Source organism: Diabrotica virgifera, chromosome 4 (assembly GCF_917563875.1).
Source record: "Diabrotica virgifera virgifera chromosome 4, PGI_DIABVI_V3a".
NCBI classification, from domain to species: Eukaryota; Metazoa; Arthropoda; class Insecta; order Coleoptera; family Chrysomelidae; genus Diabrotica; species Diabrotica virgifera.
In genome coordinates this window covers 32773455-32794032 of record NC_065446.1, presented here as the reverse complement: position 1 = coordinate 32794032, position 20578 = coordinate 32773455, and the positions used below count along the sequence as shown (strand labels likewise).

Here is a 20578-nt window from a genome sequence, read left to right as displayed (position 1 = left end):
ACTTTTGGTCGGCGTTTTAAGGGTTTTAACCCATGTATTTTTCGTGGCTTAGCATGTAGAGCTTGCTTAGAACACTGATGATGCTCTCTTTAGAGCGAAAACGTTCTGTCTTTTAATGTAGGCCTTTATTGGGGTTTTAAATAAATATACCTTTTACACAGAAGGTTTTCTTCAATTTTTGTAATTAATGGTATACAGCCAGTTACAGGAAAATTTTTCCATATGGATTTCAATTTGTTTTAGTTATAGCCAACCTTAGGTAATGGAGAAGGCACCTTAAGAAGAAGAACGACACTTTTTTGTAACAATACGCATCCTATATTTCACATCCAAAACAACAACAAAACACACTAAGTGGACATACAAATATACTGAATATAATTTTGCTCAGAAAGTTCACTTGTATTGTTAATAAAGAAAAGACACATCGTTATCAATGATATGATGGTACAATAATTAAATAATTTAATACTTACTGAAAGAACTTTTTGATACTTGTTCTGAAGGATATCTCGTTCTTTTATTATGTTCCGTATATTTTCCTGTTGTTCTTTGCACACACATTCCAGTTCCTTAAACATAAAGATATATTGTTAAGATAATTTTCCTTTGGCTACATCTTTATACGAGATAATTAATTGTTAAATATCTAAAGGGAGTATCTTACAATGTGAGACAAACATATGGAAGGCTTGAATTATTTAGGGAAGAGACGATAGGATAAATTTGAAATTTGTTCTGTAGCTATTGTGATCTACATACAGGGTGTTTCATTAAGAATATACAATCTCTGAGTTGTAGATTCTAAAATTCAAAATATTAAGATTTAACCAAAATCACTTGAATAAAACATGGCTCCTTCGGGTATTTTATTTAAAATTACACCATGAATTACAGTGTATTTTATTTAAAATTTTAACAACTATTTTTGCTCGGTATTTTAAAACTATTCGACGTATCCTTTTCATACTTGGCAGAAAGTGTAGGTACTATGCACCCTATGAAATTATGGTCAAAAAAGGTTTCTGGCTATTACCAGAGGCGTAAAACAGGGGGACAGTGAATGGTTGACCCTTCCCAAATTCTAGGCCACTGCCAGAATTGCCATTTTAGCACAATTTTTCGATTCTTCAATACTCTCCATATAAATAATATACTCTTCACTCGTAACGATAAAGTCGTTTTCGAGATATTTGAAGTTAACATGTAACGGTACATTTATTTTGATTAAGTATTGTACTGCTTAATTTTAAATTTCAAATATCTCTCGAAAAGAAATGATTTTATCAATTACACTTAATAATATACTCCTTAGTCTTAACAATAAAATCGTTTGTTTTCGAGATATTTGAAGTTTAAAATTAAGCGGAACAATACCACAGAATAAGATTATGTTACATGTTTATCTTCAAATATCTCCAAAACTAATGATTTTATCATTACCAGTGAAGAATATGTTATTTTATTTATAAAACACCCTGTAATTTAATAAGGAGCCAAATTTAATTTTAGTTATATCTTAATATTTTGAGGTCTAAAACCTACATCTCAGAGATTTCTTAATGAAACACCCTGTATGCAATGATGAGTGCGCTAAGATCCGGCAAAATAACGTAAAAGATGGAAAATGTATTAGGAAGTTGTATACAGTGAAGACGTTTGAGTTGAAATAAATTCATTATCTCGAGAATGGGCGAATTTGGAGAGAAATCCTAAGACAGGTCGATTTTTATTTTTAAATTATGATTTTCTGGCATATATATCATACTAGTGACGTCATCCATCTGGGCGTGATGACGTATTCGATGATTTTTTTAAATAAGAGTTGGGGTTGTATGATAGCTCCTTTGAAAGGTAATTTAATTCTCCATTCAGCAATATAAACAAGAACCTAATTATTTATACAGAGGGGCAAAAAAAACTATTTTTGAATTAAATTAATTGAAACAAAAAGAAGAATGTATGTAATTTATTTAATGCAAAATACATTTTACTGTTGTCAGAAAAAAATGTTAATTTGGAAAATAAACATTGCTTTTCGCTTAAATTAATTGTTCAAACTGCTAAGAGGCAGGTGGGTGGCAGCTTTTATGTTTAATTCAAGCGAAAAACAATATTTATTTATCAAATAAACATTTTTCCTGTTTTCGAACAACAGTAAAATATATTTCGAGTTAGTTAAATAAATTACGTACATTCTTCTTTTTGTCTCAATGAATTTAATTAAAAAAAAATTTTGGCCACCCTGAAAAAATAATTATGATACTGTTTATACTTCTGAATAGACAATTGAATTACCTTTGAAATTAGCTGTCACACAAACCCTTCTCTCATTTAAAAAAATCATCGATTACGTCATCACGCCCAGATGGCTGACGTCACTAGTATGATATAATATGCCAAAAAGTCATAATTTAAAAATAAAAATCGACCTGTCTCGGGATTTTTCTACATATTCGCCCCTTCTCGAGATAATGAATTTATTCCAACTCAAACGTCCTCACTGTATATACGTATACGTATAATTATACGTATTACGTCGAAAAACATTGTATTTTAATTGCCCCTGTCATCTTGATAAGAGTATATCCAATTTACTATTTTGTTGGAAAATAAGCCACAATTTATTTTAAAAATAAAATTTATTGACGTTTCTACTTCCACTTCGGAGGTAGTCGAAATACACAATATTTTGTAGTAATAGGTTAGGGAAGAAATGATAATTCTTCCATTAAAACCAGGAGAAACAAATACTCAATACTATGTTACAAATTATGATGAATTGTTCATTATTCTTCTGAAACCCATATTGGAATGGCTATAGACGAAGAACATAGTATTATTAAACAATTACAATTTACAATTAAAGAAATAAATCACTAGAATCAGCAGTTCTCAATCTGTGGTACCACTGGTGGTACACAATATCATTATTTGCGGTAAAACGCAAAAACAAACAAAATCAGCACCACTATTATAGTTATTAATTAGATTACCTAGCTAGATATATTTCAGTTAGGTGGTACCAAAAATGATAGAAAATATTTTGTGACACATGACTCAAAAAGATTGAGAACCACTGACTAGAATTATATCAAAACGTGAGTAGAGGTAAAAAAAGGCGAAACCTGAGCCCGGAGTCAGATGTAATAAAGATAAAACATGTAAAATGTCTAAAGGAAAAAAATAACAATAAAAATATTAGTTGACCATCAAGTTTGTCAAATATACATACAATGTATATGTCGATAAAGTCAGCAGCACCATTTTATAAGGCCGAATTCAGACTAAGACTGTATTTCATTGCTAATTTATTGCTAATTTATTATGGAAAGAAAAAAAATATTGTTGTAGCGGTTTCCGAGAAAAAGTGGGTGATGTTAGCTTTACTGTAAAGCTAGCAGCACCCAACCTATATCTCGGCAACGAAACGGGGTACAGCGCCCATCTTAACGGCATATTATGTTGCTAATTAATTGCTCATTATTGGTATATTAACCAATCCCAACAAACTACCCCATCATCCCCTAGCGCAAAACTCATCCGCGAAAAAATGATGAAACTCGAATATTCAACCCCAAGGAATTAATTGCTAATTTATTATTGCTAAAATAGCCGTTTCCGAGAAACAGTGAGTGCTGCTAGCTTTATCCTAAAGCTAGCAGCACCCAACCTATATCTCCGCAACGAAAAGGGTTACAGGCCCCATCTTAATGGCATATTTTATTGCTAATTAACTGCACTTGATTGGTATATTAACCAATCCCGAAAAAATACCCCATCATCCCCTGGCGCAAAACTCTCCCCCGAATACATTATGGATCTCGAAAATTCAACACCAAGGAATTATTTGATAATGTATTACGGAAAGAAAAAACTTATTGCTGTAGCCGTTTCCGAGAAAGAGTGGGGGCTGTTAGCTTTACCGTAAAGCTAGCAGCACCCACTGATTCTCGGAAAGAGCTACAGCAGTAATTTTTTTCTTTTAGTAATAAATTAGCAATAAATTATAAGTTAATTCCTTGGGGTTGAATTTTCGAATTTCATAATTTTTTATTTCGGGTAGTATTTTGAGATTGGCTAATGTACCAATCAAGGGCAATTAATTAGCAATAAAATATGCCGTTAAGATGGGCATTTAGCCCTTTTCATTGCCGAGATATATATTGGGTGCTGTTAACTTTACGGTAAAGATAGCAACAACCCACTGTTTCTCGGAAACGGCTACAGCAATAAATGTTTTCTTTTCGTAACAAATTAGCAAGAAATTAGCAATAAAATACAGTCTTAGTCTGAATTCTGCCTTATAAAATGGTGCTGCTAACTTTACCGACATCAAATATATTGTTGTTTACGTTGTATTGTAATATATTCTTACAGCATATTTACTCTTAAGTTTCTTGTAGGGCTCTGAAGACTCATCTGGGGTAGAATGTACTCCTAATTTTACTGTACGAGTGGGTCTTACAGGTGTACAGGTAGCTTTATCTCTACATGGGCATAGAATTGATTCACCACTGTCTTCTCTACTTGTAAGATCTGGTTCAGTTCGTAGGCCAACCGTTTTAATATCGGTTCTGCATTGACAGTCTATACTGCAAACTGAAACAGTTGAACTTACTGCTCGCTCAGCAGTGTAAATATGCGGGCCTTCACCTTTCTCCTCTGATAAAGTTTTCGACACATCTAAGAAAAAATTATGTTAAAAACAGAGCTGGGCAATAACCGAGTACAAGTACCCGAATTTTGTACTCTGAGTACAATTTGGGTACTCAGTACCCGGTACCCGAGTACATTTTCAATAAAGTACTCGGTACTCGTACCCGTAGCATATGGGTAAAATACCCGGTACCCGCGTTTATTATACGAGTACATTTTCCGAGTACTTTTTGCAAGTATAAACTTTTCGCTGCATGTGGGACAGCAAATTAATAGCAACACGCAAAAACACCGTTTTCAGTATCAGTCCATTCGCAAAGTCAAGCAAACGCCTATTCTCTTATTAGTCCGTTCTTTAACGGTAAAATATTGCAAAACCTCTAAATTTTAAAGAACCGCTTGGATTGACATGAAATTTGGCATACATATAGCTAATAAGTCAAAGAAAAAAAGTGATATTGTGCCGATATGTGCTTTTGCCCTGGGGGTGGTTTTCACCCCCTCTTGAGGGTGAAAAAATATTCGTCCAAAGAAAGTCAGGAAATGGATAAACTGGCTAATTTTAAGTAACTTTTCTTCTATAGAGTTTTTTCACTAAGTCAATACTTTTCGAGTTATTTGACAGTGAATATGTTCATTTTTTCAACAAAATATCCACGCTTTTAGACGGTTTTTCGTAAATAACTCAAATAGTAAGTATTTTGTCGAAAAAACATTTTTAGCAAAAATATAGCCTGTAAAAAATTTAAAAAAAAATGGTGTATATATCACGTCTCTACACCTAGTAGAAGCAGAGTTATAGCTATTGAAGAATAGGTTCATATTCGTCAAATTCCAAATGGAATACTTTAACGTGAAATAACCAAAAATTAAGCACATTTCGGGGAAAATTCATTATAACTTATTTAAAATGTTTAAAAAAAATATTTTTTTATAAATATATTTCTTTATAAAAAAAAATTCTAACATCAAAATTAAACAAGTTACGCTCAAAATAAAGTTAGTCCCTTTTGGTTTTGGTAAAAAAAATCGAGAAAATCACCCCCTATTTAGTATCTTAAATGAACGTAATCGTTACTTCACAAGTTTCTTGATTCGTGTATATATTGTTTATATGATCTGTAAGTTTCATCGGTTCAAACTCCTTATTATTGAAAGGGCTGTAGTTAAAAGGGGTTGAACGAGTCACTGATCACGAATGTATGCAAATTTAGAAACACTAAATCTTAATCAATTTTTGTCTAACAGAAAAACAAAAAAAAATACATGATATTCAGAAAAGCAAATCTGACTTTTTTGTTTTTCGAGATTTTTGGTAGCTCTAACAATTTTTAAGTTATTTAAAAAAAAAAGCATATTTTTCAAAATTTAAATTTTTAAAAATTTTACTTTAAAACCAAATTGTTTCAAAAATAAGCACTTTGACTCGATCAAACTTACAGATCATATAAACACAACATAAGTAAAATAATTTGTGGAGCGGTAACGATTAATTTCATTTAAGTTGCTAATTGGGGGGTGGTCTTCCCGATTTTTTTGCAAAAACAAAAGGGACCAACTTTATTTTGAGCGTAACTTGCTTAAATTTAATGCTATAAACTTTTTGTAAATACAGAAATAAAGCTTTTTTTAAACACTTTATAAAAGTTATAATAGGTTTTCCCCAAAAAGTGCTTAATTTTTTGGATATTGCACGTCGAAATATTCTATTTGAAATTTGGTGAATATGAATCTATTTTTCATTAGCTATAACTCTGGTTCTACGAGATCCAGAGACCTAACGCGTACACCATTTTTTTTACTTTTTTATGTGCTATATTTTTGCTAAGAATGTTTTTTTCGACAAAATACTTACTTTTTGAGTTATTTGCGAAAAGCCGTCCAAAAATGTGGTTATTTTGTTGAAAAATGTACATATTCACTCGCAAATAACTCGAAAAGTGTTGACTTGGCGAAAAAGCTCTATAGAACAACATTTACTTAAAATTAGTCAGTTTACCCATTTCCGGACTTATTTTGGACATATATTTTTTCACCCCCAAGAGAGGGTGAAAGTCACCCCCAGGGCAAAAGCACACATCGGCACAATATCACTTTTTTTCTTTGACATGTAAGCTATACGTATGCCAAATTTCATGTCAAACCAAGCGGTTCTTTAAAATTTAGAGCAAAAACCGTGAAAGAATGGACTATATTCCATAATAATCAATAGCACCTGTACTTACGGCCTGTTTTAAAATTCCGCAAACCAATTATATGTAATACAATATACTATATTCGCTTATTTATGACCTACTATTTACGGCCACCTTTATAATACGGCCAAATAATCACATATTTTTAAAGCCCATTTTAGAGAAATTGAATGTGAATGTTAGCCAAAATAATTTTGTTAAAATAATTTTGTCTATTTGTTGATGGAAATTCCCAGTACTATTTATTAGGACCTATTGTATCTACCTAAACATTAAATTAACCTTCATCTGATCGGTGGTCACAATAGGTTCTTAAAATCCTATAATAAAAATGTCGTAAAAGTGTTGTAAAAGAGAAACGTTTGTCACTATTTATAAGTATGATTACAATTCACAACAGTTAGCCGAAAAATGTGGTGTAAAAACTCAAATTATCAAAGGATTTAAAAAAATAAACGTGAGTTGAAAAATTCTTTAAAAAAGATTAACTTCAATATGTTTTTTCCGTAGTATACATAGTTTTGTTTTATATTAGGATATTAAAGTAGTTTTAGTAGTTTCCGACGTTTCCGTTTATGTATAGAATTATATTTGCTTTTATTACCAAAATAAACAAAGTTCCAATTACCTTTTATGTATTTGTGGACTACAAAACTGGAAATACCGGCCACCTTTCTATATCGGCCAATAGTTCCTTCATTTTTAGTGGCCGTTACTGACAGGTTTTATTGTATTAATCAATGATCAATTTTTAAAATTCTTATTTTTTTATTTAAGTTGGAGTTGTACCTACGCGTTTTTTTTATGTTTTCATGACTCATAAATAAATAATATGTTTAGAGAGGCAGAGATAATTATTACCCTCTTACCTTTTTTTGGGTTCTATATTCAAATGTACTCGAAATAAGTACCCGAGAAATTAGGGTAATTGTACTTGGAGTATTGTACTCCGAGTACTTTTTTTGAGCAATGTACTCGGTACTCTGTACTCGTTCCTCAAATATGAAAAGTACCCGGTACTCTGTACCCGAGTACAATTTATCAGTACCCGGTCCAGCTCTGGTTGAAAAGATAATTATGTACAAATTAGAATACTGATAAACATCTATATACAGGGTGTGTCAAAATTAGTGCGACGGTTGAATATTTCGCGAAATTAAGAGGGGATATATTACCGCAGTATATTCCTAAAGTCTAAGACGCGGGAGAACATGCTGCTAAATTAAAATGGAGCTTCGCAGGACACAATGCCCAGCTGAAGAATAAAAGATGGAACCACGAAATATAACAATGGAGACCATGGTTAGGAACGAGAAGCAGAGGATGGCCACAAACGAGATGGCTGATGACATTAAGAAGATTGAAAGACACAACTGGATGCAAGTGGCACAAAATTTAAATCACTGGATTAAATTGGGGGAGGTGTATGTCCAAAGTTGGATTACTTAAGGCCGAAGAAGGAGAAAAAGAAAATATTAACGAAAAATTGATCAAGTCCCTGGTTGCTGAGATGTACTGGACGCCCTTAAATTTTGCTTATTTCCCTGAAGTACAAATTAAACATACTCGCATACAGGTTAGTCCATTGCTCTTTCCCGTGCGTCGTCATTAAAGCATACGAAATAAGTTGGAAAACTTCACGCAACAGCAAGTGACAAAAAGTGGCTGCTGGTCCGATCACGGATTATATTATAAAATTTGACGTAATCAAATAAATAAAATGGAAAATGTTAGTTTTGCTTTAAAGTGTTGGTGTAGAATTACATTTGAAGTAGCTTAATAAATTATTTTAATTTCATTAGTGATTAATAAATAAATAAACTATATATAAAAATGGTCATCTCTTTTACTTTTGCGGAGACTTAAATGAAACCATTCCTTAACTGTGTAAATGAGGTTAACTTTGTATGTAACTTAATGGCTAAATAAAATAAACTTACCATAAAATTGAAAACTCCAATATAAAATTAGTTGTGAAAACAACAGTTTGTGTAATATAAATAACTTCTAAATGCAAAAACAGGTCAAAAAAACTGACAGCCCCCAGAAACGTCACAAATTGTACTTGAAATCTGAAAACGTATCCAAGCGTCTTTTTTGTACCTATATCTTTTCGATGTACTGAGTCTAGACTGTCTAGAGCAGTGATTCCCAACCTTTTATGTCTGGCGACCCACCTTCTGATGTTTTTTCATATTCGCGACCCATCCCTTACTCATAATGATATACATGTACGTTATTCAGCTACTGTAAGAGCTGCGCCGCGACCCACCTGAAATCCGCCCGCGACCCACTAGTGGGTCCCGACCCACCGGTTGGGAAACGCTGGTCTAGAGCATTCATAAAAACAACATGTGTCTTTACTTAGTAACAGGCGGTAGCTAGTTTGTCTTTAGTTTCATGCGTGGAAGACAATGATGCTAGATAAAAAATATGTGTTTTATCTCGCCAGATAGTAATGACTTAAGAGCAAAGAACCATGGACACAAGTGTATACTTATCGGCCTTTGTAACAATAATACCTAATAAAAAATAAGTAAAGAATGTAAGAAACAAGTAACGAAAAATATTTCTTTAGTGTTCAACTAACTCGCGTCAATATTGTACGTAGTATTAATTGTAACACTACCTTTGTAATCAGAAGGCAGGGAGTGCTAGTATCTTTGATTTTACTTTTTTAAGGGTCATCTAAAAAAGTATTTCTTTAATTTTAAGCTAATTCGAGTTAATATTCGTATTACTAGAAAAGTACCTACTACATATTTGTATGTAACATTACCTTTGTATCCGGAAGATCGGGGTGTGCTAGTATCTCTGGTTTTATCTCTGTAAGGTTCACCTCTGCTAGTATCTCTGGTTTTATCTTTGAAAGGTTCGTCTCTGCTGGTACGTCTGGTTGAATCTCTGTAAGGTTCATCTCTGCTAGTATCTCTGGTTTTATCTCTGTAAGATTCACCTCTGCTAGTATCTCTGGTTCTATCTCTATAAGGTTCATCTCTGATAGTATCTCTGCCTTTATCTCTGTAAGATTCACCTCTGCTAGTATCTCTGGTTCTATCTCTATAAGGTTCATCTCTGCTAGTATCTCTGGTTTTATCTTTGTAAGGTTCGTCTCTGCTAGTACGTCTGGTTGTATCTCTGTAAGGATCATCTCTACTAGTATCTCTGGCTTTATCTCTGTAAGGTTCATCTGAAAAAGTATTTCCTTAGTTTTTAACTATCTCAAATTAATAGTACGTTATACTAGAAATGTACTAATAATTATAACATTACCTTTGTAACCAGAAGATTGGGGTGTCCTAGTATCTCTGGTTTTATCTGTGTAAGGTTCATCTCTGCTAGGATCTCTGGTTTTATCTCTATAAGGATCATCTCTGCTAGTATCTCTGATTTGATCTCTGTAAGGATCTCTGCTACTATCTCTAGTTTTATCTATGTAAGGTACATCTCTGCTAGTATCTCCGGTTTTATCTCTGTAAGGATCTCTGCTAGTATCTCTGGTTTTATCTGTGTAAGGTTCATCTCTGCTAGGATCTCTATAAAGATCATCTCTGCTAGTATCTCTAGTTTTATCTCTGTAAGGATCTCTGCTAGTATCTCTGGTTTTATCTGTGTAAGGTTCATCTCTGCTAGGATCTCTATAAGGATCATCTCTGCTAGTATCTCTAGTTTTATCTCTGTAAGGATCTCTGCTAGTATCTCTGGTTTTATCGGTGTAAGGTTCTTCTCTGCTAGGATCTCTAGTTTTATCTCTATAAGGATCATCTCTGCTAGTATCTCTGGTTTGATCTCTGTAAGGATCTCTGCTAGTATCTCTGGTTTTACCTCTATAAGGTTCATCTCTGCTAGTATCTCTGGTTTTATCTCTATAAGGATCATCTCTGCTAGTATCTCTGGTTTGATCTCTGTAAGGATCTCTGCTAGTATCTCTGGTTTTATCTCTGTAAGGATCTCTGCTAGTATCTCTGGTTTTACCTCTGTAAGGGTCATCTGAAAAAGTATTTTTTAGTTTTAACAAACCCTCATTAATATTACGTATTTCTAAAAAAGTATTAGTTATAAAATTACCTTGGTAACCAGAAGACGCACGAGTACTAGGACTTACAGGTTTCGAATCATCATCAGTACTGAAACTGGAAAATTCTTTTATTTTCGAATCCGTATCATCACGTGAAGATTTATCTTTGATTTTAGTGGTATAAGGACTATCTACAAAGGTATACTGCATTACCGAATCATAATAGTAATTAATAGTACTAAAAAATTAAATAAGTTAGATATTACCTTCGTAACCAGTATACATAGGAGAACTTATAGGTTTTGAATCACTACTGGTACTTGAGGAATCTTTAATTTTTGCATCAGTATCATCAGCTGATGAGATGTCGTCCATTCTCCTGGGGCGAGGACGACCTGAAACTGTATCTGGCCTAGATGACCTTTTACTGCTTGGAACATCAGATGAAGCAGTATCCGGTCTATCGTAATGTTTCCTAGTTTTTGAAAAAACGTTTTGGTCAGAAGAAACAGCTGCTTTCATTATCTTTCTTTTTTTGGGATCACTAGGACCTTTTTGGCCACCACAAATAGTAGTTTTGGCTGAAAACTGCTTTCTGGCTCGATCTGAACAAGCTGAACATTCACATTTGAGAGTTTCTAAAACAAATCAAATAAATGTACATATAAGTATTTCGTTAATGGAAAATGTCATTATTAAATTTTGATAGAAAATATCTTATATTTAATATATTTTTGATAAGACACAAATTTTTAACTCTCTTTTTATACGTTTTTTGGACGATGGAAAATGGAAAATAGCCTTGGCTAAACCAGCCTTATTATTAAATTGACTTATTGTCGTATTGTCCCGGATTTACGATGTATGAATTAATGATGTATGAATGTACATATGCCCAATTGGTAACAAAGACTGAAGAATGATAAAATATTATATCGTTAACTTCTTATATTAAAAAACGTACCGAATTCTCTACTTAGATCAACAGGAACACTTTTGCTCTCAAATGAATGAACTACATTTAGAATACGATCTCGTTGCTTAGCGCCAGTCTCATCTTCACATGCACATATGACGTCATAATTTCCTTCACAGGGGCAATTGTTTGAAATCTGAAAGTATATTATAAAAATAATTGTATTAATAAAGTAAATTACATATTAAACAAGTATAAGTCTAAAGAACCGAATATTTAATGCATGGTTGGATCAACAAATCTTAAGCCCCCCAGCTCAGCTCATAGATAGGGCCGCTTTAAGTATCCCCTACGTTGCACCATTATTTTCGATTCTTATCCTTCTGACAATCCATTGTGGCAAGCTAAAAATTGATCTAAGACTCCATGGTGCAACGCGTAGATTTCAGAAGATGAGCTTAAGGCATACAATCTGTTGATGCAACCAGGTATTAAACTTCTAAGGAACTTGGAACCAAAATTGTGATGATCTAAATTCGTGCCTTCTACAATCTACAAGGCAAACTCCACAAGCACTCCACAACCCTCCAATTCATTTAGGTAAAAATTTAACGAATTTTGATTCCTAGTATAATAGATATAACTCCCAAAACCAACCCCTGGTTACGCCTATGGCTTTAAATGATGACGCACGGGTAAAGATTCCCGGACTCAACTGTAAGTATGTTCTAATAAAGGAAAATATAATATTAGTATGGTTCTTTAACGGTAAAATATTGCAAAACCTCTAAATTTTAAAGAAGCGCTTGGATTGACATGAAATTTGGCATACACATAGGTAACAAGTCAAAGAAAAACAGTGGTATTGTGCCGATGTGTGCTTTTGCCCTAGGGGTGGATTTAACCCCTTCTCGGGGTTGAAAAAATATACGTACAAAGTAATTCCGGAAATGGATAAATTGACTAATTTTAAGTAACTTTTGTTATATAGAGTTTTTCACTAAGTCAATAATTTTCGAGTTATTTGCGAGTGAATATGTTCATTTTTCAATAAAATAACCACGCTTTTAGATACCTAGTGTAGGAAACAAAGGTTGAACCTTGCAAAATGGACACAAGTCCGGTTTTATTTTTTTTCTGGTATATCAAGGGGTGCTTATTATAAGACTAACTTTTTCTGAAAAAATTTCGCCCCGGAACCTCCCTTTTCACCCCTTTAAAGGGGGTCATTTGTGGTTTTTGCGGAACGTAGCCCTTCCTGTAACTTTTACAAAAAATTTCTTTTTTAGAAATATGAAGAGGACTATATTTTCTACGATTTATTTCCAACACCATCTCTCTATCATCCACCGTTTAGCGGGGGTGGCGCCCTAAAGTTGACAAGTTTTTAAAAAAGATGTTTTTAAAAAAATATATATTTTTCCCTAACTGTAACGGAAATTAAGAAGAAATCCTGCGGCAATTATTCACAAATCATTGACTGATTTTTTGGTATAGGTTTTACTTAAGGATAATTGCCCTTTTTTTAATTACAGGGTGTTACATTTTAAAAAACCTATTTTTATACCATCTGAACCGTTTATGCTAGAGTAAAAAGACTTTCAGCGATTACCCATGTATTGGTGCTATTTACAAATTTGTATAATGCATGCCCATTTTTTCCCCGGAACCACCCCAAAAAAAAGAAGAATTAATAAATAAATTGATTTTCTTGGAATCCTTCACACACAATGCCCTTTATTAATATGCTTCATATATCATTTTGTGGACGTTATTATTACCCATGCATGGACATCAAAAGCAATTTCCTAGTGCAACCCCTTAAGCAAGAAAAAATAAATAAAATGGGGGGTTGAAAATTTTTTTTTGTTTTTTTGCTTTTTGATCCATATGGGCATATGCTTCATCAATAGTGCTTTTCAAAAATATATATGGTTATTGCAACATCTCTGCGAAAACCACCCCTATCCTTGAAAATGTACTGCAGAAACTACCCCTATCCCTTGGCGAGCATGTTTTTACGATTTTCTCATTACCTATGTATTATTTTTAAACAAAACTTATACAAGGTTAAAGACCACTATTTACTCTAAAAATTATGTCCTATTCATTTTTTCGTATAAGCAACGGTTACGGCACAGTGGCGCCGTAAACCTCATATATGCTTTGGCGGGCTCCAGTTTTTGTTTTTTTTTTTTCGTCATTTGTTCGTTTTATTGATAAAGTACTTATGCAAAATAAAACAACACAGTGTAACCTACAAATTATGACTTATGCACATTTTACATTCTTTGCTCCCCAAAGACACAGTGGTGGCCCAAAATAAATTTTTGCATATTTTCGCCACCTACATGCATTTTATTGCATTAATGCTACCTTAACAGCACAATATTTACCCTTAGGTGGTCGCTACGCAGTGGCGGATCCAGGGAGGGGTGATGGGGGTGAACACCTCCCCCCCCTCTCAAACCAAGTCATATTATATTCAAAGATTATAAAAATATTCATTTATTTTTATAGAAATTTAACCAATTGGCACCCCCCTCTTAACGATGCTGGATCCGCTACTGTCGCTAAAGCATAAAAAGTCATTCTTATAAAAATAATATTAATATTATATAAGTATTTCTATAAAAATAAATGAATATTTTTATAATCTTCAAATATAATATCACTTGGTTTGAGAGGGGTGGGGGTGATCGCCCTTATCACCCCTCCCTGGATCCGCCACTGCTTAGCGACCACTTAGGGGTGAATATTGTGCTATTAAGGTAGCATTAACGCAATAAAATGCGTGTAGGTGGCGAAAATATGAAAAAATTTATTTTGGGCCACCACTGTAGCTTTGGGGAGCAAAGAATGTAAAATGTGCATAGGTCATGATTTGTAGGTTACACTGTGTTGTTTTATTTTACATAAGTACTTTATCAATAAAACAAACAGATGACGAAAAAATAAACAAAAACTGGAGCCCGTCAAAGCATATATGAGGTTACGGCACAGTGGCGCCGTAACGGTTGCTTAAACGAAAAAAATGAATAGGACCTAATTTTTAGAGTAAATAGTGGTCTTTAACCTTGTATAAGTTTTGTTTAAAAAAATGAGTAGGTAATGAGAAAATCGTAAAAACATGCTGGATAAGGTATAGGGGTAGTTTCTGCAGTATATTTTCAAGGATAGGGTGGTTTGCGCAGGGATGTTGCAATAACCATATATATTTTTGAAAAGCACTATTGATGAAGCATATGCCCATATGGATCAAAAAGCAAAAAACAAAAAAAAAATTTTAACCCCCCATTTTATTTATTGTTTTTGGCTACAAGGTTTGCACTAGGAAATCGCGTTTAGTGTCCATGCATGGGTAATAATAACTTGCACAAAATGATATATGAAGCATATTAATAAAGGGCATTGTGTGTGAAGGATTCCAAGAAAATCACTTTATTTATTAATTCTTCTTCTTTTTTGGGTGGTTCCGGGGAAAAAATGGGGGTGCATTATACAAATTTATAAATAACACTAGTACATGGGTAATCGCTGAAAGTCTTCTTACTCTAGCATAAACGGTTCAGATGGTATAAAAAGGGGTTTTTTAAAATGTAACACCCTGTAATTAAAAAAAGGGCAATTACCCTTAAGTGAAACCTATACGAAAAAATCAATCATATATTTGTGAATAATCTTCGTAGCATTTCTTTTTAATTTCCGTTACAGTTAGCGAAAAATATATTTTTTCTAAAAACATCTTTTTTAAAAACTTGTCAACTTTGGGGCGCCACCCTTGCTAAACGGTGGATGATAGCGAGATGCTGTTGGAAATAAATCATAGAAAATATAGTCCTCTTCATATTTCTATAAAAGAAATTTTTTGTAGAAGGTACAGGAAGGGCTACGTTCTGCAAAAACCATAAATTACCCCGTTTAAAGGGGTGAAAAGGGGGTTCCGGGGCGAAATTTTTTCAGAAAAAGTTAGTCTTATAATAAGCACCCCTTGATATGCCAGAAAAAAAATAAAACCGGACTTGTGTCCATTTTGCAAGGTTCAACCTCTGTTTCCTACACTATAGACGGTTTTTCGCAAATCACTCAAAAAATAAGTATTTTTTCGAAATAAACACAGCAAAAATATAGCCCGTAAAAAATTGAAAAAAATGTATATATTAGGTCTTTATACCTAGTAGTAGCAGAGTTATAGCTAATGAAAAATAGGTTAATATTCGTCAAATTCCAAATGGAATAATTTAACGTGAAATAACAAAAAAATAAAGCACTTTTTGAGGAAAACGTATTACAACTTATTTAACCTGTTTAAAAAGCTTCATTTTTTTTTATAAAAAAAATTTCTAGCATCAAAAGGAAACAAGTTATGCTCAAAATAAAGTTAATCCCTTTTTTTTGGTAAAAAAATCGGGAATATCACCTCCTAATTAGTATCTCAAATAAACTTAATCGTTACCACTTCATAAGTTTCTTACTTGTGTATGTATTGTTTATATGATCTGTAAGTTTCATCGGTTCAAAGTCCTTATTTTTGAAAGGGCTGTAGTTAAAAGGCCTTGAACTGCCCCTGAGTCACTGATCATGAGTGTATGCAAATTTAGAAACACCAAATCTTAATCAATTTTTGTCTTACATAAAAACAACAAAATACGAGATATTCAGAAGGGCAATGTTGACTTTTTTGTTTTTTGAGATTTTTGGTATCTCTAACAATTTTTAAGTTATTTTGAAAAAAAAAGCAATTTTTCTCAAAATTAAAAATTTTAAAAATTTTATTTTAAAACCAATTTTTTTCAAAAATAAGCACTTTGAGTCGATGAAACTTACAGATCATATATATAAACACAATATAATTAAAATAATTTGTGAAGCAGTAACGATTAATTTCATTTAAGTTGTTAATTAGGGGGTGATCTTCCTGATTTTTTATTGCCAAAACAAAAGGAACCAACTTTATTTTGAGCGAAACTTGCACATTTAATGCTAGAAACTTGTTATAAAAAGAGAAATAAAGCCTTTTTTAAACACTTTAAAAAAGTTATAATGAGTTTTTCCCAAAAAGTGCTTAATTTTTTGGATATTTCACGTTGAAATATTCCATTCGAAATTTGGCGAGTATACCATTTTTTACTTTTTTGCAGGCTATATTTTTGCTAAGAATATTTTTTTTGACATAATACTTATTTTTTGAGTTATTTGCGAAAAACCGTCTAAAAACGTGGTTATTTTGTTGAAAAATGAACATATTCGCTCGCAAATAACTCGAAAACTGTTGACTTGGCGAAAAAGCTCTATAGATCAAAAGTTACTTAAAATTAGTAAGTTTATCTATTTCCGGTCTTATTTCGAACATAAATTTTTTCGCCCCCAAGAGGGGGTGAAAGTCCCCCCCAGGGCAAAAGCACACATCTGCACAATCTCATTTTTTTGACATGTTAGCTATGCGTATGCCAAATTTCATGTCAATCCAAGCGGTTCTTTAAAATTTACAGCAAAAACCGAGAAAAACTGTACTACTATATAAGAAATCAATACTTACAACTTGTGAACATGCATATCCCATTTCTTTTTGCTGAAAATTTATAAACTTATTATTAACCAATATTTCTACAAATTAATTTTTTGTCCAAATTACCAATTTCGTTAAGTGTTCTTTTTCTTCCTCTGTCAAATCTCGTGACATAATAAATTCCCATAGTTGTTTAAGGCTTTTTGTAAGTTTTGCTTTGGATTTTAGAGTTAATGCGTGTAGTACCGCTGTTGTGAGTAGACCACACTGAAATATATTAACTATTTAAAAAAATATAAAAGGTGAAAGAAAAGAGGTGCTTGTACACTTGCGCATATAAAATAGAAGCCTAAACAAAACAGAAAAACCAACAGAAAATATGAAATATCAATAAATTGCAAAATGCAGACATTAGAAAGAAATATGAAAAGGAAATAAAGATGCAAATAAAAAATAAATATTGAGCAGAAGATAAAGTATCAAAATGGGAGATGATCAATCAATAGAAGACTTTACGATCAACTAGGTAGGAATACACCAGGAGACAATTAAAAACGAATGGTCTAACTATGAATATAAAGAAATAACAGCAAAACGGGGGTAATAAAGAACTAACTGGCTGAGAATTGATAAAGAGGAAGGCAAACAAAACTATGAACCATTAAGAAAAACCCTAGGAAAATTACAAGACAAAATAAAAGTACATAAGTAGATGAGAAAATTCAAGAAATGGAACAGAAACGGATAAATAGAAACAAAAAAATGTTTATAAAAATATTAAAGAACAAATAAAAATATACAAAGACAAAACAAACGGAGTTAAAAATAAAGAGGGATCACTACAAATAACTCCTGACAGAAGAATATACTGAAGAAGAAATGGACAAGGAAGAGAAAACGGTAGATGATGACGAAGCAGACGAACAATAGAAAAATTGAAAAAAGTAATACAGAGGAGCAACAATAAAAAACTCCTAGTAAAAACAAAATTAACATGGAGCTTATAAAATACGGAGAAAGGAAGGTCAGAAAAAATTACTGGAAAATACTAAAATACATAATATACCTATGTAAACAAGAGAAGTTTCCTGCGGACTGGGTGATGACAATGTTGATGTAGATTCACAGAAGAAAAATCAACAATACGTGCTCTACGCACATTAAAACAAATGATGTAAAAACCAAATGCATACAAATTAGAATTAGAAAGGCCCTTTACCGACTTCAAATTGGCATTTGATTTGATCCAAAGGAAATAACTAATCATACCAATGGAAACATTAAATATCCCACCTAAACTGAAAATTAATAAATATGACAATTCTTCTTCTTCATGCACCATGTCCTTTCAGAACTTTGGTTACCATCATAGCTATCTTAATTTTATTCACTGTCACCCTAAATAGCATGCTTGTATCACCCCCATACCAATCTCGCAAGTTCTTCAACCATGAGATTCTTCTTCGTCGTGGACTGCGTTTGCCTGCTATTTTCCCTTCAAGATCAATCCATCGTCAGATCTGTACTAACATACTTATGCATGCGAAACGTGGACCATGACCAAAGCAAACGAAGGAAAGCTCAGACATTTTGAACGAAAAATACTTAGAAAACTTTTCGGACCTAAGACCTAACCACGACATCACTACAAACCAGTATAGGATCAGAACCAATATCGAATTAAAAGCACTCTATAATGACACCGATATTGTCCAAAAAATTAAATCGCAGCGACTATGATGGACAGGCCACGTGCACAGATTTATAATGAGAGACTTGTACGACTGGTATAAGAGGAGATTCCTATAGGCAAAAAACCACTCGGACGTCCCAGAATGCGATGGAGACATAACATCCAAGCAGATCTCCGGAAAATGAACATTCCATTTGGCCCTAGGTTGATGGAAGACCGAACAAATTAGAAAAAGTTGTGCAGTCAGCCAAGGCCCATCCAGAGTTGTAGCGCTACGTGATGATGAACCTGGTTAGTTGTATACAAGAATATTTAGAAGAATGAACATTGTATGGAATTGATCATATAACAAGTCAATAACTTACACTAAACAGATTAAACCAAGTTTGATACGAAAACAGGCACAAATGCCCAAACCCTGGAATGACGAACAAGCTAAGAAAACGTTAACTGGAAGATATTAAAAATATTAAACGTAGGTTAGTTGACATAAAAACAATCAATAATTTGCAGGCACAGAATAGGTAAAAATACAGTTCTTACTTTTTCGACATCATTTTTAACTACATCCAAAATTTGACGTCTTCTATCTTCGACGGTATAATTCCAGCTTCTGAAGTCTTCATTGGAACTAATTGCTTTAAGTCTACCCTCTGATCTTCTTTTTAAAGGTTTGATGCAGGATTCATCTAAAGTAAATCTGACATTGTCGGACACATATGTCATACTGGAATTTGTACTTGCGTTAATTGAAACATTTAAAAAGGATACTTATTTTCGAATGATTTAAAGGATTTTCGAAATGGTGTGCAGAAAGGTTTAACATAGCCGAATATTTTTGTAAACAAAAATTATGCACATATTTGACATGTTATAAAATACATCTTTTTTATTTTGACGTTTAATATTGCTGATTTCGCGACGACCGACGTTTTTCTATTTACAGTTGAGTCCGCGAGTCTTTACCCGTGCGTCATTAATACCTGGCTAGATAAAACACATACTTTTTATCTAGCATCATTCTCTTCCATGCATGAAACTCATGACAAACCAGCTGCCGTTTGTTATTAAGTAACAACACATGTTATTTTTATGAACCATCTAGACTCAGTGCATTGAAAAGAGATAGGTAGAAAAAAAGACGATTCGGTATGTTTTCATATTTTAAGCACAATAATTTGTTTGACGTTTCTGATTTGTTTAATTTTGTGGCTGTCAGTCAGTTGAACTTTTTGCGGTTTTTGTCGAATTTTTGCGTTTTGAAGTTTCTTTATATTACACAAACAGTTGTTTTCACAACTTATTTTATATTGGGCTTTGAAATTTTAAGGTAAATAATTATATTTAGGCAATTAATGATTAATTATTTATATGGGAAATAAGCCACAATTAAAATGAAAAAAATAATTTTATTAACGTTTCGACGCCCAAATCGGGTGCCGTTGTCAAAATACAAAATATTACTAAAATAAACTAAAGTGTTGTTGCTAAGCAAAAAAAATTCTTCTAATAATTTATTTAATCTCACTCATTTATATTGGCAATTCAGACATATATTATACATTTTAAAGTAGAAGACTTTAAAATG

General features: G+C 32.8%; 1 protein-coding gene across 1 annotated transcript in view; it reads right to left on the bottom strand.

Moving 5' to 3' along the window:
* Nucleotides 1-19916, bottom strand: part of LOC114333531 (zinc finger CCCH domain-containing protein 13-like) — a 63223-nt gene extending 43307 nt beyond the window's left edge. Inside the window, exons 1-10 of the mRNA XM_028283414.2 lie at nucleotides 19534-19916; nucleotides 17424-17564; nucleotides 17328-17360; nucleotides 11837-11984; nucleotides 11139-11510; nucleotides 10923-11063; nucleotides 10128-10844; nucleotides 9634-10044; nucleotides 4379-4686; nucleotides 477-572 (exon numbers count right to left, since the gene is read on the bottom strand). Coding sequence (XP_028139215.2) covers nucleotides 477-572; nucleotides 4379-4686; nucleotides 9634-10044; nucleotides 10128-10844; nucleotides 10923-11063; nucleotides 11139-11510; nucleotides 11837-11984; nucleotides 17328-17360; nucleotides 17424-17564; nucleotides 19534-19716 — 2550 coding nt within the window. The 5' untranslated portion in view covers nucleotides 19717-19916. The remainder of the gene's footprint in view (nucleotides 1-476; nucleotides 573-4378; nucleotides 4687-9633; nucleotides 10045-10127; nucleotides 10845-10922; nucleotides 11064-11138; nucleotides 11511-11836; nucleotides 11985-17327; nucleotides 17361-17423; nucleotides 17565-19533) is intronic.
* Nucleotides 19917-20578: the final 662 nt, after the last annotated feature.